The following is a 22,117-nucleotide window of genomic DNA, read 5'->3' as shown; positions in this document are numbered from 1 at the left end:
GATACCGAGGTAGCTATTTGACAACCTTATAACAACAATAGAGATCTGCTGTCTTCCTGGGATATGTATCCAATTCATAAAAGATAGCCTCCCAAGCCTGGCTGAACCAAGGGACTACTACCCACCTCTGGTGATTCATGTGAACACAAATGATACACACCAGAAGAAACTTAAAATGTATGGACAAAGAATATGATGTCTTGGATAGGAAACTGAAGATCAAAGGGGCATGGACATTGGGGTTTTTTCTAATGCTGCCCACACTCAAGTGACGCAGAAGAGAAAAATTGATTTGAGATGTGAACTGATGGGTAAGATGATGTCTGAGAATCAGATGTGTATAATAGGGATGATAAGACTCTTTTTTTTCTTTTTGCTGAGGCAATCAGGGTTAAGTGACTTGCCCAGGGTCACACAGCTAGTAAGTGTCAATCTGAGGCCAGATTTGAACTCAGGTCCTCCTGACTCTAAGGCCAGAGCGTTATCCACTGCACCACCTAGCTGCCCCAATGATAAGACTCTTAACTAAGAATGCAGTGCATCTAACAAATGTTGGTAAAGATGTGTTAGTTCTATATCTTACAAATCTAATCAAAGTGACTGTAAACTAAAAAAAAATATTTGGGAGGATAAAAATTCCTTAGGTATATACAGCAAACTAGATACCATAGAAAACAGCTATAACGAGTAGAAAAGATTAGAAAATGAAATACCCAAAAATTCATAGGAAACAAAATCCAAGAAAGAGACCAGCGTAAAATCCATGGACTCAAATCTTCATACAAAAATGTAAAAAATTTAGTCAACAAGTAAGAGGCACTAGAAGTCCTAATCCAAAGAGGCAAATTTAATCTCATAGGTATCAATGAGACTTGGCAGAATGAAACTTATTATTGAAATACGGTTCTGGATGGAAAGACTTTATTCAAAAGAAGCAGGTGAGGTAGAAGGAAGTAGTGAAATAGCATCATATATTAAGAAAGTATTTTCATGCGAGGAAATCCAGGACCTGGAAGCAGGGAACATTTGGACAAGGAGAGAGGAACTGGAGTGATTTTTGTCAATACAGTATACTAAGAATACTAAGATCACATGAGCAGAAAGAGGTTGTGTAGTAGTGACAAGAGCCTTTAATCATCTAAGCCATCTACTAGTTCTAATATTCTCTAACAAAGTAGCTAATAACTTCCTGCATTCCTTTAATGATAATTTCATCCTTCTAAAAGTTGAGGAACAAACTAGGAGAAATTCTATCTTGGATCTGATTCTCACTAATATGGATGAACTACCTGTTAGCATATCAATAGTGAGAACATTGTGGAGAAGTGACAACTCCTTCCTAGAGTGTATAACAGAGAAGGTCTGAGCACAGTCTGATATGTAACCTAGATTTCAGAAAGCAAATTTGAATGGTTCAGAGGAAGAGTAGGTAGGATTCCATGAATTAAAACTCTTCAAGGACAGTTAGCCCAGTAGGGATGGAAAACTCTCAAAATGAAATTCTGAAGCCACAAAGGGAAATAATTTCAAAGAGGAGGGAAAATAGGAATTGTCTAAAGAAATGAATGTGGATAAATAGGGAAGCCACCAACCAATTTAGATTTAAAAGAAAAATATAGAGATGATGGAAACAAGGGCAGGTTTCAGAGGATGAACAAAACAGCATCGCACAGTCCTCTATAAATAGTATCAGGAGTGTTAAAATTCAGAATGAACTGAGACTTGCTAAGGACAAAAAAAGGAGTTGTTTTTTAAGTGATATAAAGAGAAAGAGGAAGATCAAAGGATAAGACTGATGCTTGGCAAGTGCCTAATTGAACGAGACACATCTTCAGGCACATTCAACATGTAGATTAGTTGTGCTTTATTTTACACTCATTTGTTATAAGGGCCTTTATTTTGAGGAGTAGAGGAGATATGGGGTAGAGTGGAGAAGTTAGTGATAAATGACACCAAAAAAGGAAGAAAAGTGTCACTGAATTAGAATTATTTAAAAATACACAGAAGAGAATAGAAGAAAGTTCAGAAGGGGACACAGACCACAAAGATCTGTGTTGGAACTAACATGTTAAATTTGAAATATACTTTAAAAAAAAGCTGTATATAGTAGAGATTCACAATTTTATATGTAGTCCCTTTTTCCATTCTTCTTTGTGTACAGAAATATCCATGTTTTGCTAACATTTATTACATTCATAATATATTTTTTATTTATATATATGTAATTTATATGTATAATTATATATAATACATAATTATATATAATATATAATAATTTTAATATATAATTTTAACACTTTTTAAAAAAAGAGCATCTAGTTGTCCTTGATGAGTTTAAGATGATGAACTACACCTTCAGATACTGAAAAAACTGGTGGATATAATAATGATGAGTTATTGTCAATGATATTTAAAAGACTGGAAGAATAGAAGGGGTGAATGTTAGAAGACTAAAGTAGGGCAAATATCACAACTTTCAAAGAGGGAAGAGAACAGAGTCTATCAACTATTGGCCAGTGAACTTCACTTCTTGACTCCTTTCAAAGGAATTCGTCCAATTCTGTGAAAAATTCTAGAATTGATCATTAAAGAAATGTTCACTTATAAAAATACAGCTTGGCTTCATCAGGAACAAGTCAGTTAACAAGCATTTATTATGCGCCCACTATAGGCCAGGCACTGTGCTAGGTGCTGAGGATATAAAGACAAAAAACAGAAACAATTCCCATTCTCAAAGAACTTCTCTTCTATTGGGGAAAATAATGTGTACATATAAACCTCTGTACTAATTAAATATAGAGAGAATATAAAGCAAATACAGGGTAGTTAAATAGAATGTAGGGCGGGAGAGAGAACATTAGAAGTTGTGTATGTTAGGGGGGATCAGGAAAGTGATGCTTGAGCTGTATCTTAAAGGAAATATTCTATGAGGTGATGAGGGAATGAATTCCAGATACAAAATATAACCAGTACAAAGGTAGGGAGATGCGAGATGAGAGATTAGCTTTATTTCATTTTTTGAAAGGGTTACTAAATGAGAAGATCAAGGGAATGAAGTAAATACAGATTTCAGCAAAGCAGTTGATAAAGAATTTTATTCTTGGGGCAGCTAGGTGGCACAGTGGATAGAGCACCAGCCCTGAAGTCAGGAGGACCTGAGTTCAAATCCGGCCCCAGACCAAACACTTGACACTTACTAGCTGTGTGACCCTGGGCAAATCACTTAACCTCAACTGCCTAAGCAAAAAAAAAAAAAAAAAAAAAGAATTTTATTCTTACAGAGAAGATGGAGAGATGCAGACTATAGGATAATACAATTAGAAGGATTCAGAATGAGCTGAATGAGTAAAACTGAAGAATAATCACTTACTGTTCAATGTTAGCATGACTGGAGGTCTACAGCAGAGTACCCTGGGTATCTATGCCTAGCTTTATGCTTAAGACTTTTATCAGTAACTTAAAATCATAAATGGCATATTTGGCAAATGCAAATGACACAAAGCTGGGAGGGATAGCTGAAACACTGGACAGCAATCAGGATTCAAAAAAGATCTTAACAGACTAGATAGAGCATTGGGCTGAATCTAGTAAGATTAAATTAAATTAAAAAATTAAACTAAGATAAAGTTTTACACTTTGGTTCAAAAAATCATCTTCATAAGTATAGAGTGAAAAAGGTATAGTTTAATAGCAGTTTTCCTGGGCAGGGTGGAGAAGATCTAGGGGTTTTAGCAGACTATAAGCTCGAGATAACTCAGCAGAGTGATATAGCAGCCAAAAATCTAATGTGATCTTGGACTTCATTAAGAGAGGCATGGTTTCTAGTAATAAGGATGTGCTAGTCCCTCTGACTTCAGCCTTGGTCGGCTCACATCCAGAGTACGTGGACACCAGGGTTTAAGAAATACACTAATAAGCTGCTCCAAAGGAGGGCAACCAGGATGGTGAAAAGCCTTGAGTACATGTCCTTTCAGGAACAGTTGAAGAAATTGAGAACTGTAAATAGGCCACAGCCTAAGGTTATTAGTAGGGGGAAGTATGATACATGTTTTCAAGTATTTGAAGAGCTGTCCTGTGGAAGAAGGATTCAGCATGCTTTATCTGGTCCCAGGGCAGAAGTAGGAGCACTAGGTGAAAGTTACAAAGAAGCAAATTTAGCATTGAGGTCAGGAAAAAAAAATTCCTGCCAATTAGAGCTATCCAAAAATAGAATGGGAAGGGGGTTCCCACTCATTAGTGGTCTTTAAGAAGCAGCTATATAACCACTTGTCAGATATTGTGAGGATTCCTTTGGGGCGTGAGATAGACCAGATAGCCACTGACATCCTTTCCAACTGTAAATTGTGATGCTGTGACTCTATGAAAGGGAGGTAGCACCAGCATCAAAGAGTACCTCTTTGTGTTCTTCTATTTGGTCTTGTGGATTTTTTTTAACCAGGGTGAATTCCAGCTCAATGTCTTTGAATGTGTTGTTCATCTGTCTGAGGTCATCTATCAGACAATTTTGCCTTGTTTCTTTTCCTCTCTGCATTATATCTGGACTTGAGCTCATAATAAGTTGCTGTGTCATATTTCCTATTGTCAGACTTTTATTCATTCATTTTCCATTTGGATAGATTTTTTGGGTAGATTTTTGAAAGATATTTGCCTTCTTCTTGGTATTTCTCTTGGTTGTTTCTTGAGGGACGTGGGAGGAGCCCAACTCCTTCCACATGTGTCATGCCACCAGCCTGACTCCACAGCCCTGCTGCCCCAAACAAGAAGCATGGGCCTTTTCCCCTCAGTCTTCAATAGGGCTAACAATTCTCTTTGAACAGGGGATTTTTTCCCTACATACTTTTGGTTGCCAGGGTTATGAAAAGGGAACTCATTTGGGGATGAAAAGTGAGTTTGTCTTTGGTGGCTATTCTCTCACCTCCCCTTTCTGTGTTCCTACCTCCCAGTTAACCATCTACCTCCTGCTGCACACTGGCTGTCCAGGGGCACCCAATCAGGTATGTTCTCCTTAGGGAGTTCCCTCATGCTCCAAAATTATCTTTCATTCATTCAGGCAATTGATCAATATTTTTTTCAGCCATATCCTGTGTGTTAAGTGTTGTAGGGAATGCAGATTTGAATAAAATCTGGTTTCTAACCTTCCTAAGTTTATAGTAGAGATAAGATATTGACATAAATACCTATAATAAAGATTATTTTTATATAGATGGCACAGAGTGTTCATTTCTGTCTGGAGTCCTAAGTGTTCATTTCTAGAAAAGGTAGCATTTGATATAGGTATTAAAGGGTGGGTTTAATTTCAAGAAATATGGGAGGGGTGGTGGTGATGAGGGTATTGTTGCTGCAGATTCCAGGTGGAGAGGAGAAGAGTAAGTCATCTAATTTGGTTGCAGTATGTATGGTATGGTAGGGTATGTATATAGGAGAATATAGGAATAAGCTAGTTTGACCCATTTCAAAGGTCCTAGATTGCCAGTGTCTTGCTCTCAACTAGAAGACAACTAGTTAGATGCCTATAGCTTATGTGTAAAATAATCCATAGAGTATTTCCATTTTAAAAGAGAGAATGAGAGGCAAAAGCCTTAACCTAATTAAGCAAATCCCTAAAAATGGAATTTCAGACCTGCATCAAGTAGGTATAAGAAATAGTTTGGACAAGGCAAGTTCTTAGTACTCTAAATCACATTTCTAGAGCTTTTCTGTTTACCCAGAAAGGCAACTTTGCTATTTTACTCCTGATAAAATCCCAACAATCCTAGTGAGAAATAATAAGATCCTTTATCTTTCATTTTTCATCTTCCACTAAAGAACAATTTTCTACCACTCCCCCAAAATCCTTTTTACCTCCAAAATTCGACCAAGATTTTCTAAATGTGGGTCTTGCATCACCATACACTGAAGCATTTCACAGAATGCCTGAAATGTCTGCCTGTAGAGAGACTGAAAAGTCACAAGGTAAGTATTACACCAGACCCAAGAGGTTTTCCAGCTTTCGAACATCCAGTATGCAAGTGTTATTTCATCATTAATTTATAATCACACCTCACTTTTAACCAAGATACATACTCTTCAGCTTAATCACTCATTTTATTTAACAAATTTGGCTCTAAATGACATTTGGTTCTTTCTAAAAGATAAAATACCAGAAATGTCACCACTGATACTCAGAAGAGTTTTATAGGTTATTAAGACAAAACAGATAATTACCTCTGTGTTGTATTGCCCACTTGGCATGACTGTTTGAAGTATATTTAAAGTCTTTATGGAGGGCAGGGTTATTATGCTTTTAATGAGAACATTGAACAAGTCAGATCTATCTTCAGACCCATGCAGTAAATTGACATCCTGGTAACTAGGAAGACAGAAATACCAGCATTGATAAGACAGAGGAATAGGAAAGATGAGAAAATGTACAATTTAAATATAATAAGTGATAAATGTGTAAAAAAGTGGGATAATTTGTTCATTACTCTGAGGGAAGAAATGTAGAAGTGTGATGATTTATCCTAGTCCTTTTAAACACCTATTTAAAGGCTGAAAGGTTTCCAACTCTACCTTTCTGAAAGAAGAGTGGAGTGGTACTCACCTTCATTTCATCCATTTTCTCAGTGTCTAATTGTTACATGTGTTTGTTGGATATGACCAACACTGGTAGTAAACAAGTCAGCACACTGGCTGGGGACATAATGAAAGGATCTATGTTCCCAATTGACTCTGGAGCTCCACAGTATCTGAATGTCCTTTAAAATCCTAAATTCCTTTTGAACTGATTACAGGGATACCTTAAACGGGATCAAAGACCTATTACCAACTAAATGGATGTTTCTTACTCTATCTTTCATAAATTGCATCTAGCCATAGTTCAAGTCAATTGGCTATGGCTTTGATCACAAATGAAAACACACTATGAAGGAGATGTTTTGCTGAGAAAACACACTGCTGAGTCACCTCAGGTCAGTGATAGCTATGAAGACTTCTTGGCGCACAGGACTGAAGAGAGAGTGAAGTGGTTCCTGTTGAATGAGCATCTGAAATGAGAGTGAAACAACCCAAGAGAATCACATCTTCAACTTGTCAGAAGACATACTAAGTGTAAAATCATTGGCTAAAAGAGTGAGAGATATAGAATAGGTATTTAAACAAAACTTTCAAATTTACTGATACATTTTGTTTTGACACAAGAGATACTTCCCAAGGAACACTTAAACCACAATTTCCTCTCTCTCATTGTACCCAAGTACAGGTTGTAAAAAAGTTCGTTTATAAATTGTTAACAGAAAGGGGAATGTGTCCTTTAACTTTGATAATTTGTTTTTCAACAATGACTTTGTATTTGACCAGTGTTATTCTTTCCATGTTGATATTATTTATACTGTAACTACTGCATATGCTGTTCTTTGAGCTCTTGAATTCTTAATATTTATAATTCCTTACAGTGCAATAGTAATATTTCAATATTCATGTACTATAATTTATTAAACCATTTCTCAATTGTGGGTCACAAATATTGTTTCTTGCTTTCTGCTATCACAAATAATTGCATGCTTTAGTATTACAAATTTTTTTGGTACATGTGGGTTGTTTCTTGCTGCCAAAAATGGTATGTAGTCATAGTAGAGGAATCTCTAGGTCAGAAGATATGCAGTAACTTTCCTTGCTTGCATAATTCCAAATTGTTTTCCAAAATTCATAGCTCTACCAACTGTAAATTAGTGTGCCTGTTTCACCACAGCCCTTCCATCAATGTGTTTTCTCATCTTTTCCAATCTTTACTATCCTGATGGAAATGAAGTGATACTTCATGTTTATTATAATTTGCATTTCTTTTGACTACAGTGATTTTGAACATTTTTGAGGTGGTTATTTATAGTCTGTGGTATATAATAGTAATGGAATGCTATTGTGCTATTAAGAAATGAAGAGCAGGAAGATTTCAGAAAAACCTACAGACTTACATGAACTGATGCAAAGTGAAGTAAGCAGAACCAGGAGAATATTGTACACAACAACTGCAATATTGTACGATGATTGACTGTGAATGACTTAGCTACTCTCAGCAAGACAGTGATCCAAGACAATCCCAAAGGACTCATGATGAAACATTCTATCCTCCTTCTGAGAAAGAAGTGATGGAGTTTGAATGCAGATTGAAGCATACTATTTTTCCCTTTATTTAATTCATGGTTTGTTGTTTTTTTTTTTTTCGGTTTGAGTTTTTTCCACAAAATGACTAATACAGAAATATGTTTTACATGATTGCACGTGTATAACCTATATCAGATTGCCTGACTTCTCAAGAAGGGAGTGGGAAAGAAGGAGGGAGGGAGAGAATCTGTAATTCAAAATTTTTTTTAAAATGTTAAAAATTGTTTTTACATGTAACTGGGAAAAAATTAAATAAAAACGAACTCCTGCTCTAGACCATAACCTGAAATTATTTTTCTCCTTTCTCCTTTACTTCTCATACCCAATTAATCACTGAGTCTTTTTTTTTAAAATTCTGAACTTAAGAAATAAAATAAGCATTTCTATAACAAAGGAGAATAGGAAAAAAAAAGGATTGCACATGAAACTGCAAATCTATTATGTACAACTTCCTTTTCCTTTTAAATACATAATAAAATTATCATGTAACTTTCTTTTCTTCTCCCTCTCCCCTACCCTAGAAATAGCTATCATTAGGCACAAATGTGTGTGTGTGTATGTGTGTTTGTGTGTATGTAAAGCCGTATTATACATAATTCTATTTATCAGTTCTTTCTCTGGATGCAGACAGCATCTGTCTTCATAGGTCCTTTGTAGTTAATTTGGGTATTTATAATAGTCGAAATTATTTGGTTGCTCAAAGTTGTTTTTAAACAATATTGCTGTTACTGTTCTCTTTGTTCTGCTCATTTTGCTCTTCATTATATTGTACAGGTTTTCCATGTTTTTCTAAAATCATCAAGCTCAGCATTTCTTTTAGCACAGTAGTATTCCATCATGATTATATACTGCAACTTGTTTAGCCATTCCCCAATTGACGGGTATCCCTGCAATTTCCAGTTCTTTAGAAATAGAATGGTAGATGAGTGGTACAGAGTAAATAATTGATGGGTATCCCTGCAATTTCCATACAAAGAGAGATGCTATAAATATTTTAGAGGATATAGGTTCTTTTCCTTTTTCCCTAATTGTGCCGGCCACGCCGTGCACTCTCCTCCTATAAGGAGCAGGCTGCCAAGGTCATACTACTTACCAGTGTTCGGTGCCCACCCGGATAAACACACAGAGGCGAGACGATCAGGAGGTGCCAACACTTGAGCTTTATTCAGAGGCCATCACAGCAAGGCCAAGCAGGAAGGCCAGAGCAAGAGAGCAGGAGCAAAAGAGAGAGAGAGAGCGAGCTCCGATCCCTACTGTTCCTTAAGTACCTATTTAGCCCCTCCTCCTCAGCCCGCCTACTAGTCATTGATTATAGGATCAGATACCGGAAGGGGATGTCTGGGTTTAGCGCACCAAGGGAGAGGAAGTGACGCAGGAGGCTAGGACCGGATACAGGAAGGAGACGTCTGGGTTTAGTGCACAGACAAGGGGAAAGTACGTGACCCAGGAAGTCAGGCCCAGATACCAGGAGGAGGCGTCTGGGGTCAGTGCTACACAAAGGGAAAGTACATGACCCAGGAAGTCAGGAAGGAGACGTCTGGGGTTAACGTTGCACCTAGGGAAGAGGACTAGACAAAGGAACTCGTTCTCTGCCGTCCCACTCCCACGTGGCACAGCCCCCTGCCTCAGGAGCACGTGCTCCGGCTACTTCCTTGTATCCTGTTCCTTCCCCAGCTTATCACAGCTCCACATAGCACTGCCCACTGCCTCAGGAGCGTGAGCTCTGGTTACTTCTCCGTATCCAGTTCCCATCCCAGTTCACCACAACTCCGCCTAGCACAGCCCCTGCCCCGGGAGCGTGAGCTCCGGTTACTTCCTAATACCCAGTTCCCGCCCCAAGTTGCCACAACCCCCACTTGGCAGTAGCCAACATCAGACAATCCCTCACACCTAATCATCTTGGGAAACAGATCTAATGGTGGTATTGCTGGGTCAAAGGGTATAGAAAATATAACTCTTTGGGCATAGTCCCAAATTGCTCTCCAAAATGGTTGGAGTAGTTCACAGTTCCACCAACAGTGAATAAGTGTCCCAATTTTTGTCACTTTCCCTTTCAAGCATTTTAGCCAATCTGGTAAATGTAAAATGATATCTCAAGGTTGTTTTAATTTGCATTTCTTTAATAATGATTTAGAACATTTTATGTGACTCTAAATTGTTTTGATTTTTTTCATCAGAAAACTGCCTGTTCATATCCTTTGACCATTTATCAATTAGGGAATAACTCGTATTCTTGACTGAATTCTTCATTTGAGACATGAGACCATTATCTGAAAAACTGTCTATAAATTCCCCCCCCAATTTTTGGCTTTCCTTCTGATCATGGCTACATTGGCTTTATTTGTACAAAACCTCTTTAATTTAACATAATTGAAATTATTCATTTTATACATCCTAATGTTCTATATTTTTTGTTTATTCATAAATTATTTGCCTGTCCATAAGTCTAAAAAGAATATGTTTCATATTATTCAAATTTTCTTGTAATATTTCCCTTTATATCTAAGTCATGTATCCATTTTGATCTTAATTTGGTAAATGGTGTAAGATATTGGTCTATGCCCAATATCTGTCAAATTGCTGTCTAGCTTTCCCGACATTTTTTTTTAACCAAATAATGACTTCTTGTCCCCAAAACTTAGGTCTTTACATTTGTCAAACACAAGGTTATTACAGTCATGTAACTGTTTGTTTACTCTGTACCACTCATCTACCTTTCTATTTCTAAGCTAGTACCAGATAATTTTAATAATTACTGCCTTATAATATAGTTTCAGATCTGGTACTGCTAAACTTCCTTTCTTTACATTTTTTTCATTAGTTCCTTTGATATTCTTGACATTTTGTTCTTCCAAATAAATTGTTATTATTTTTTCTACCTTAGTAAAATAATTTTTTGGTAATTTAATTGGGATGGCATGAACATATAAATTAGTTTATATAAAATTGTCATTTTTACTATATTAGCCCTGCCCACCCATGAACAATTAATATTTCTCCAATTATTTAAATTGATTTTATTTGTATAGAAAAAATTTTAAGTGTAATTTTGTTCATATAATTCCTGTGTTTCTTTTGGCAGATGTAATCCCAGGTATTTTATACTGTTTAGAGTTATTTTAAATGGGGTATCTTTTACTGTCTCTTCTTGCAGGGTTTTGTTGCTGATATATAGGAATGTTGATGATTTATGTGGGTTTACTTTGTATCTTGCTACTTTGCTAAAATTATTGTTTCAACTAACTTTTTAGTTGGGTCTTTAGGATTTTCCAAGTATATCATCATATTGTCTGCAAAAAGAGATAGTCTTATTACCTTATTGCCTATTGTGATTCCTTCTATTTCTTTTTTTTCTCTTATTACTACTTCTAGAATTTCCAAAATAATATTGAATAATATTGGTGACAGTGGGCATCCTTGTTTCACACCGGATCTTACTGGGAAAGTTTCTAGCTTATCCCCATTACAAATTATACTTGCTGATGTTTTAGGTAAAGGCTTCTTATCAGTTTAAGGAAAAATCCATTTATACCTATACTTTCAAGTGTTGGTAATAGAAATAAGTATTGTACTTTATCAAAAGCTTTTTCTGCCTCTATTGATATAATCATATGATTTTTGTTGCTTTTATTATTGATATAATCAATTATATTAGTAGTTTTCCTTATGTTAAACCATCCCTGCATTCCTAGTATAAAGCCCACTTGGTCACAATGTACAATCTTTGTAACATATTGTTATGATCTGCTAGCTAGAATTTTATTTAGGATTTTTGTATTCATATTCATGAATGAAACTGGTCTATAAATTTCTTTCTCTGTTTTTACTCTTCCTGATTTAGGTATCAATATAATATTTGTTTCATAAAAGTTGCTTGGCATAACCCCTTCTTTGCCTATTATTTCAAATAATTTATTTAATATTGGAATTAGTTGGTCTTTAAATGTTTGATAGAATCCACTTGTAAATCCATCTAGTCCTGGTGCTTTTTTCTTAGGAATCTCATTTATGGCCTGCTCAATTTCTTTTTCTAAAATAGGTCTATTTATTAATTCTATTTCCTCTTCTGCTAATCTATGCAGTTTACATTTTTGTAAATATTCTCCTATTTCACTTAAATTATTAAATTTATTAGCATATAACTGGACAAAATAAAACCAACTCCTAGTTTTATTTATTAATTCAATGGTTTTCCTGCACTCAATTTTATTAATCTCATCTTTAATTTTTAGGATTTCTAATTTAGAGTTTAGTTGGGGATTTCTAGCTTGTTCTTTTTCCATTTTTTTAAATTGCACATCCAATTCATTGGCCTGCTCTTTTTCTATTTTATTGAATAAGCATTTAGAGATATACATTTTCCTCTGATTACTGCTTTTGCTATATCCCATAGCTTTTGATATGTTGTCTCATTATTGTCATTCTCTTTAATGAAACTGTTTCCATGATTTGTTCTTTAACCCACTCCTCATTCTTTTACAATAGGTTGTTTAGACTCCAATTAGTTCTTATTCTATGTTTCCATGGTCCTTTATTAAGTACAATTTTTATTGCATTGTGATCTGAAAAGGATGCATCTAATATTTCTGCTTTTCACTATAAAATATTTATGCCTCAATATATGGTCAATCTTTTGGTTTTTTTTGGTAAGGCAATCGGGGTGAAGTGACTTGCCCAGGGTCACACAACTAGTAAGTGTCAAGTGTTTGAGGGTAGATTTGAATTCAGGTCCCCCTGACTCCAAGGTTGGAGCTTTATTCTCTTTGCCACCTAGCTGCCCCTATCTGGTCAATCTTTGCAAAGGTATCAAGTACTGCTGAGAAAAGGTATATTCCTTTCTATTCCCATTCAGTTCTCTCCAGTTATCTATCATATCTAGCTTATCTAAACTTCTATTTGCTTTTTTGACTTCTTTCTTATTTATTTCTGGTTAGATTAATCTAGTTCTGAGAGGAGAAAATTAAAGTCACCAACTATTAAAGTACTACTGTCTATTTCCACCTGTAATTTATTTAACCTTTTTTTAAAAAAATTTAGATGCTATAGTATTTGGTGTATATAGGTTTAGTCTTGATACTGCTTCATTGTCTATGGTACCTTTTTTTAAAAATTTTTAGGCAATTGGGGTTAAGTGACTTGCCCAGGGTCACACAGCTAGTAAGTGTCAAATGTTTCATCTGAGGCCAGTTTTGAACTCAGGTCCTCCTGACTTCAGGGCCAGTGCTCTATCCACTGCACCACCTAGCTGCCCCTATGGTAGCTTTTATAATAACGTGGTGTCTCTGTTTACCTCTTTCAATTAAATCTATTTTAGCTTTAACTTTGTCTGAGATCATAAATTGCTACTCCTTGCTTTTTTTTTTTTACATCAGCTGAAGCACAATAAATTCTACTCCAGTCATTTATTTTAACTCTGTGTGTGTCTCTCGTTTTAAAATGTGTTTCCTGTAAAAAGCTTATTGTTGGATTCTGATTTTTAATCCATTCCAGTTTTATGGGTGAGTTCATCCTATTCACATTCAAAGTCATAATTACTATGTGTGTATTTCCCTCCATCCTACCTTTCCTCACTATTGTCCTTCTCAGCCCTATCCCTCCTCACCCATCTAGCTTATTCCTAACCACCCCAGCCCTAACTCGCGCCCTCTGAAAGAGCCCTTTCTCCATCATCTCTCCACACTGCCCTAAATCTTGATCTACACCCTCTACCTCGTCCCCTCCCCTGACCCTCCTTTTATACCCCTCCTAACGCTCACATTGTTCCTGTGCCCCAATTCGATGACAGTGAGGTTCCAACACTGCCAGCCTTCCACTCCCACCTGCTTCCCCTGCATCCATTCTTCCTCTCATGCCTCACTTGTATGAGATAATTACTCCTTTTTACCTTTTTCTACCCAATTTTGTTTTTCAGAATCACCCCATCATACTCAGCGTGGTCCCAACCTTTCTCCAAACTACTCAAGTAATAATGACAGTCTTAAGAATATTAAAAAACATTTTATGTATAAGAAGTAAACAGTTTGACCTTATTGGGTCTCTTGTAATTGGTCTTTAATATTTATTTCATATTTCTCATGAATCTTATATGTTGAATTTTCCATTGAGTTCTGGTCTTTCTGTCACAAATACCTGAAAGTCTTCCAGTTCACTAAATATCCATATTTTTGTCATTCAGGAATATATACAACTTTACCAGGTAAGTTATTTTTGGTCATAACCTCAGCTCTTTTGCTCTCTGAAATATAATGTTCCAAAACCTATGGTCTTTTATGGGGGAAGTTGCTAGGTCTTATCTAATGCTGATTGTAGCTCCACAGTATTTAAAGTGGTTTTTTTTTTCCTTTTCTTATTGCTTGTATTATTTTCTCCTTAACCTGGGAGCTTTGAAACTTGGCTATGATATTCCTGTAAGTTTTCCTCCTGGGATCTCTTTCAGGTGGGGATCAGCAGATTTTTTCTATTTCTATTTTTCTATTTTCTATTTCTAGCTCCTTCTTGCCCACAGCAGCAGCCCAGGACCACATCTGGTCCACATGGCTGTGCCTGGTATCCCAAGATAGCAGAGGGTCTTTCAGTCTTCTGTGCTCAGCTCTTCTACTCCCTCACTTTCTATAAGGTGAAAGCTCCTGAGGACAAATTTCCACCTCTGGAGGTCATCTTTTCTGAGTACCTCTTAAGTTGTCTTAGGAAGACAACTGCTTTATCCCAACTTTTGTTTATTTTTGTCACTCTACACTCACTTTGAGGCAACGTTCTGTCTTATTTGTGGAGGAAATTTGGAGAGCCTGGAATTTTCTGACTTTTTCCACCATCTTCCTTAATTATTGAGTCTTACTAAGTTTTCCTCTGTTATTTTCTTCAGATTTACCTTGCCTATTCCTTTCCATTTCAACAGTTACTATCCTGGTCCTGATTCTTATTACCTTACTATGACATGCCCAATGACTACTGCTATATGCCCCTTCTTCAAGATGGGAAGTTGAAAGTAAACTTAACAAAATACGTAGCTCTAGAATGAATTTGACCTATGTCTTTTAAAGGTAGAGGCTTCTTTGAAGTTATGGCTAGGAAAGGAAGGAAAGGAGGGAAGAATTCCTTTCTAAACATAGGGTAAGAAGAATTATAGGAGATAAAACAGATAATATTAATTGCATAAAATTGAAAAGCTTCTGCATAAACTAAATCAATGCAGACAAAATTAAAAGGAAGTAGTTAATTGGGAAAATTGGGAAAAATCTTTGTAGCAGATTTCTTTGATAAAGATCTGCTATCTATGATATATAGGGAATTCATTCAAATATATAAGATTAAGAGCCATTACATAGTAGATAAATGGTCAAATGATATGAAAAGGCACTTTTCAAGAAAAGAAATTCAAACCAACAATAATCATATGTAAAATGTTACAAATCACTATTAATATGAGAAATACACATTAAAACAATAAATGGTTTTATCTCAATTCCATTAGAATGGTAAAAGTGACCCAAAAAAGAAAAAGAAAATAACAATTATTGGAGAGAAAAGTTGGAGGAAATAGGAGGAAAGTTACGAGTAATGTACTATTAATCAGCTATGAAATGGTCCAGCCATTCTAGAAAGCAAAATTGGAACTTTACACAAAAAGAAACTGAACTATGAATTCACTTTGACTCAGTGATAAAACTAATAGACTTATACCATTTACCCCACCCCCAAATCAAAGACAAAATGAAAAAACCTACATGCACAAAAATCTATAGCAGTACTTTTTGTGGTAACAAAGAACTAGAAAATAAGGGGGTACCCATCAATCAGTGAATGGTTCATCAAATTATTGTATATGAATGTGATGGAATATTATTGTGCCATAAGAAAAAATAAAAAGGAGAAACATGATAAGGCTTATATAAACTTATGCAGCGTGAAGTGAGGGGAACTAGGTGAATAATTTATATAGTGACTATATTGTAAAGAAAAAAACAACCTAGAAAGAATTGAGGCAGCTAGGTGGTGCAGTGGATAGAGCACCGGCCTTGGAGTCAGGAGGACCTGAGTTCAAATCCAGTCTCAGACACATAACATTCACTAGCTGTGTGACTCTGGGCAAGTCACTTAACCCCAATCACCTCACCGCCCCCCCCCAAAAAAAGACTAATTAAGAACTCTAATCAATGCAATGACCAATCACAACCCCAATGAATGAATGATCAAGCATGTTGCTACCCATCTCCTAGCTGAGTGACACACATGGATGTGAGTTTCTTTTTTTCCACTTAATAGTTTTTTTATTTTTTCCAGTTACATGTAAAGATAGTTTTCAACATTCACTTTTTTTTTTTTGGCTTTTCAGTGAGGCAATCGGGTTAAGTGATTTGCCCAGGGTGACACAGCTAGTAAGTGTCAAGTGTCTGAGGCTGGATTTGATCAACATTCACTTTTATAAGATTTTGAGTTCCAAATTTTTTTTTTCTCCTTCCTTCCCTCCCTTCCCCCCTCCCCAAGATGGCAAGCAATCTAATATAGGCTATATATGTATAATCATATTAAACATGATATATATATATATGTATATATATATTTCATACATACAAATATATGGATTTGCTTTGCTTCACAGGACTTATTTGACATGACATGTTTGTGTGTGTGCATGTGTGTGTGTACGTGTTTTAAATTCAAGGGACGGGTTTTTTGGGGCAAGAAGTGAGAGAGACGAAACATTTAAAAAAACACAGAAGAGAAGGAGTTTTAGAGGAGGATGCAAATAAGCAAAATAGCTTTTAAATATGTTAAAAATATTTTGTTTATATATAAATATATAAGCATATAAATAAAATATAAATATATAAATATATTTATATATAAATAAAACACATATAGATATATCATAGTAGAGATTTGAGGTTTCATATGTAATCCTTTTTTCTGTTCCATGTATGCAGAAATTCTTGTGTCAATTGACATCTGTTAAGTTCAAAACAACAAAAATTTTTTTTTAAAGAATGCATCTGATGTCTAGCTTTATCATAAACATTCTCCAATTCTAGTACACATTGTGTATAAAATCTGAAGCAGCATGAGCCTCAGCCCCAGATGGGCACAAAGATCCTCATTCATCATTATGATGAAATAGGGGGAGAAAGACACAGGCTCCAACACTGAAGCTGAGTCATGCTCCTGCACATATTCCATTCCTTTTCACAATCTTTTTGACCACCTCATCTATGCTACCCTGATAAAAAATAAACTAATCCTATTCTTGTTATTTGGCTCACCTAAATCCTCCAGGAGAAGTGCCAGTACAGTTAGCCTCTACTCCATCTGATCTCTGCACTCATAAAGCCTCTACAAGATCCCAGAGGAATATCCCACACATGGCATGGAGGTACTATCAGTGCTCTCTCACACCTCTGGACATCACAGTACCCCATTATCTACACAAGGCTAGCTCAGACCTTGATTGTTGCAAAAGGCTTGTAGCCTATATTATGCAGAGGTAACAGGTAACACTTTTGTTATCAGCTAATACACTGACAGAATTTACAAGAATTCCCATTCCCATTCCAGAAATGAGAATAAAGGAAGTTGGTCTCCTGTTGGAATGGAGGCAAAGAGAGTGTCAAAGACAAACCTGGCTTACTTCTCAGTTTTGCCTGAGGCAGATCCTGATGCCCACATACAGTTATTTTGCCATTAAAAATCTATTTGCAGGTGGGGGAGGAAGGATGAAAGCATCAGTACACACTGGCAAGCCACTGAAAATTTTGCTGGTGAAAAAATGAATCCTAGGTAATTTATGAAAATTTAATAAGGCGGGAATACTCACAGTTATAGCATCCAAGATTTGTGAGATGTGTTCATGAATGAATGATTCAGTGGTTTCATCATAGGATAAAGTTCGGCTGAGAGTGGACAAAGATCGCAAGAATGTCAGCTTTTCGAGATCACCCTGAATTCATGGAGAAAAAAAGAATTGTACTTAAGGTTTTTTTTTTTTTTAAAGCATAGAATATTAGATTTGGAAGGGATCCCAGAGATAAACTAGTCTAACCTGCTTTTTATAGATGTGGAAAACAAGGCCTAGAGAATTTAAGTGTAGCCTCTGTTTTGTGAGGCTCAAATGCCCAGAATGCACATATGTAAGTGATTTGCTTGAGGTCACAAAATTAGGACTAGAAACCTGGAACATAACACACTATCCTTTCCACTATACCAGGCTGTCCTTAATACCTTACATGCATATAATGCTTTTTTTTGTTGTTTTTTTTAAACTTCTGTTTTTAATTTTGAGGTTGAAATTCCCCCATCCACCCCACTTCCATGCATTGAGAAGTCAAGCAATATGATGCCCATCAAACATATGAGGTCATGCAAAACATTTCCATATTAGTCAAGTTGCAAAAATTAAAAAATAAAAAGCAAAATGAATAAAGTGATAAAAAGTATGCTTTGATCTGTACTCGAAGTTCATCAGTTTGCTTCCTGGAGGTGGACAGCATTTTTCATCTTGAGTCCTTTGGAATTGTCTTGGATCACTGCATTGATCAGAGTAATTTAAGTCTTTCACATTTGATCATCTTTACAAAATTTCTGTAACTGTGTGCAGTGTTCTGGTTCTGCTCACCTAACTTTGCATCAGTTCAAATAAGTCTTCCAAGGTTTTCTGAACCCATCCTTCTCATCATTTCTTATAGCACAAGAGTATTTCATCACAGTCATATACCACAACTTGTTCAGCTATTCCCCAATTGATAGGTATCCCCTCCATTTCCAATTCTTTGCTACCACAAAAAGAGCTTCAATAAATACTTCTGTACATAGAGGTCCTTTTGTTTTTTCTTTGATCTCTTTGGGATATAGACCTAGAAGTGGTTTTGCTGGGTGAAAGGATATACAAAGCTTTATATCCCTTGGAGCATAACTCCAAAATGCTCTCCAGAATGGTTGGATCAATTCACAACTCCACCAATAATGCATTAGTGTCCCAATTTGTCCACATGCCTTCCAGTATTTGTCATTTTCCTTTTCTGTAATGTTAGCCAATCTGATAGGTATGAGGTGGTACCTCAAAGTTCTTTTAATTTGCATTTCTCTAATCAATAATGATTTAGACTATTTTTATATGACTATTGATAGCTTTGATTTCTTCTGAAAATTGCCTCTTCATATCCTCTGACCATTTATCAATTGGAGAATGGCTCTTATTTTTATAACCTTGGTTCAGTTCCCTATATTTTGAGAAACGAAGCCTTTATCAAAGAAATCTGTCGTAATCCCTTCCTCCTCCCACCTCCAGTTTCCTTTTAATTTTGGCTGCACTGGTTTTGTTTATGCAAAAACTTTTTAATTTCATGCAATCAAAATTATCAATTTTATCTCCCGTGATCCTCTCTGTCTTTTGTTTGGTCACAAACTCTTGCCTTATCTACAAATAGAACTATGAAGAAACTTTTCTAAATGTTTTAATATTTGTTATTTCATTTGATCCAATATTGTTATGTTAATTACTATTATATATGTATTTTGTTTTGTCCTAAGACTTTTGTGTTGAAATTTATGATTTTACAAGCCAAAGAATAAATAAATATATAACCTTCAGATTTCTCAGAAGATAGAGAATATAATGAGGGGAAATGCTACTACTGACACAATTCAATTTGCCCAGCAAGAAGGATTTAAACTGGAAATAATGATAACCTATATATATATATATAGGTTATAAATTCTAATATGTTAGAATTTATAACAGTCAAGAATGGGGAGTATTAGGACTAGTTTGATGTGGTACCTAGATGTAAGGAAAGCAAATTTTTAAAAATTCAGAGAAAAGACAGGTATAAATAGACACTCTTAAAATGAAAATGGCTCAAGAAGGAGGAGGAGTTTCTAAAACCAAATTCTAATGATACAATTATAAATGATCCCAATTAGGAAGAAACATAGAAGGAAGAACAAGAGAAGGAAATGTGGCTCACAAGGAGCTCTTGGAAACACTCCTGTCTCCCCAAGGCCCTTATACAAAAGGCATGAGGATGAACACACAAAGAACAGTAAACTTAAAGGAGCCCTTCCAGTCAGCCTGTAGAGTAAGCATCAGAAGGGATACACCCAGAATGAGGGCAGGCTTATGCTATGAAAACAGCAGAAAATGCTACGGAGGACAAAAACAGGGAAAGCAGAACTATTTCACTTCTGTTTGTGTTCTCCACCAATTACCTTCAGACTAAAAAGTGAAGAACAAATATAATTAAGGGGGAATTTAAATTAAAGGTAGTAAGTGCTTATGAGCATGGACCAGGTCCTAGAAAATCAAGTATCAACGAAAGAAGACATATGAAAGTGTAGAAGTACCAATCAGAGATGATGTGAAGTCTGCTCATACCTTCCGATCACCATTAAGATAGTTCTGAATGGAATTCATCAACCTTTCTATTATAATCACACCTGGAGGTCCCTCAAGCTCCGACTGTATGATGTTTTCTGTAACAACTTTCAGAGAAGTTCCAGGGGTATCAGAAACGTCTGAGTCTAATAAAAAAAAAAGAAAGGTGAAAGTTAAAACTTCCCATGCTATGGTAAAATAGCAGCGTATGGTAAAAAGAATATTTGCAACAAATACGTATTAAGTTCCCTCTGTGACGAATGGCACTCATGTCCTAGTCCACTAAGATGCATATATGTGGACAGACTAAAATTACAATGAAACAGAGTAGATTAGCACTTCGGGTTGTAGAAACTAAGATAAATAGAGGTTAAGTGACTTGTCCTAGGTCATCTAGCGAGTAAGTATCTGAGGGGGGGTTTGAACTCAGGCTTCCTGACTCCAGGCCCAGGGCTCTATCTACTATGTGACCCAGCCGCTTCTGTTTTAGCAGCATGAACCTACAAAATACCTTGATCCCCATTTTGAAAGTATGTGGGGTATCACCAAAGGGAATGTTACATGATGATAAAATAAGAAGTGGTCCATATGAAGAGACAGAGATAGAGACTGGACCTGTGTTTTCATAAGTTTAAGGAATTCTCAGGTAAAGAATCTCCTTCTGTCAATGCAGATCAGTATCTTCTCTGAAATTTAGAGTCTTGGAGACTAGATGACTGAGCAGTTAAGTAACTTGCCCGGGGTCCCCTGGCTGGCCAGTATATGTCAAAGGCAGGACTTGAACCCAGGTCTTTCTGGATTTGAGGCTGGTTTTCTTCTACTATGCCAGCTGCCTCTCATATACATATAACTCTAATACAAAGACAAATAAAATACGTGCTAAGAGAAATCCAAAGTACAAAATACATTTGAAGAAAGAGATCGCTTCTAACTTGGAGATTCAAAAAGAGGCTTCCTGGATAAAATGGTCCCTGGGGGAGTTTTGAGGCAAGGAAAGGATTTTGACAGATATGGGGGAGGGATGGGGTAGAGGAAGCCATCCTAAGAAGGAAGTACAGAGTAAGTAACAGTAAAGAGATGATAAGGAGAAAAATGATAACAGAAAACTAAGCTGGCTACGACTACAGTTAGCTGGAACGTAAGGGATTGAATAGGAAGGGAAGTAGAGTGAAAAGGGCTGGAAAAATAGGCTGGAGTCCAATTGTAAACAGCTCTGGACACCAGACACAGAAGCATGTACTTCAGTGGCCACTAAAAGTTTCTGATTTAATCAGAGTGATGAATTAACATTACAGGGGTAGTTGTGTGAAGGATGAGTGGAAGAAGGAAGAAACTAGAGGCAGAAATAGTAGGAAGCAGGCTACTAGAGCTTATAGAGGTCTAAACTTAAAGAGTAACAAGAGAAATAGAAAGGAGAGAAAAGATTAAAAACATTGCGGAGGTAGAATCAATAAGCATTGGCTATTAATTGGATGTGGAATATGAGGGGAAAAGAAAATAAAAGGATGACTCCAAAGTTTTGAGTTTGGGTAACTAGAAGAAGGGTGGTACCAGGAGTGGAAACAGAGATTTTGATGGTAAGAAAATGAGCTCAGTTCCAAACATGTTGGG

General features: G+C 36.1%; 1 protein-coding gene across 1 annotated transcript in view; it reads right to left on the bottom strand.

Annotated features, from left to right (window-relative positions):
• MROH8 (maestro heat like repeat family member 8) overlaps positions 1-22,117 on the bottom strand; it is a 59,004-nt gene that overhangs the window by 29,377 nt on the left and 7,510 nt on the right. Inside the window, exons 3-7 of the mRNA XM_027867347.1 lie at positions 20,507-20,652; positions 17,951-18,073; positions 6,946-7,025; positions 6,205-6,349; positions 5,842-5,937 (exon numbers count right to left, since the gene is read on the bottom strand). Coding sequence (XP_027723148.1) covers positions 5,842-5,937; positions 6,205-6,349; positions 6,946-7,025; positions 17,951-18,073; positions 20,507-20,652 — 590 coding nt within the window. The remainder of the gene's footprint in view (positions 1-5,841; positions 5,938-6,204; positions 6,350-6,945; positions 7,026-17,950; positions 18,074-20,506; positions 20,653-22,117) is intronic.

Source organism: Vombatus ursinus, unplaced genomic scaffold (genome assembly GCF_900497805.2).
Source record: "Vombatus ursinus unplaced genomic scaffold, bare-nosed wombat genome assembly UNPS02014785.1, whole genome shotgun sequence".
In the NCBI taxonomy this organism is placed as follows: Eukaryota; Metazoa; Chordata; class Mammalia; order Diprotodontia; family Vombatidae; genus Vombatus; species Vombatus ursinus.
This window is presented reverse-complemented; position numbering and strand designations above follow the sequence as displayed.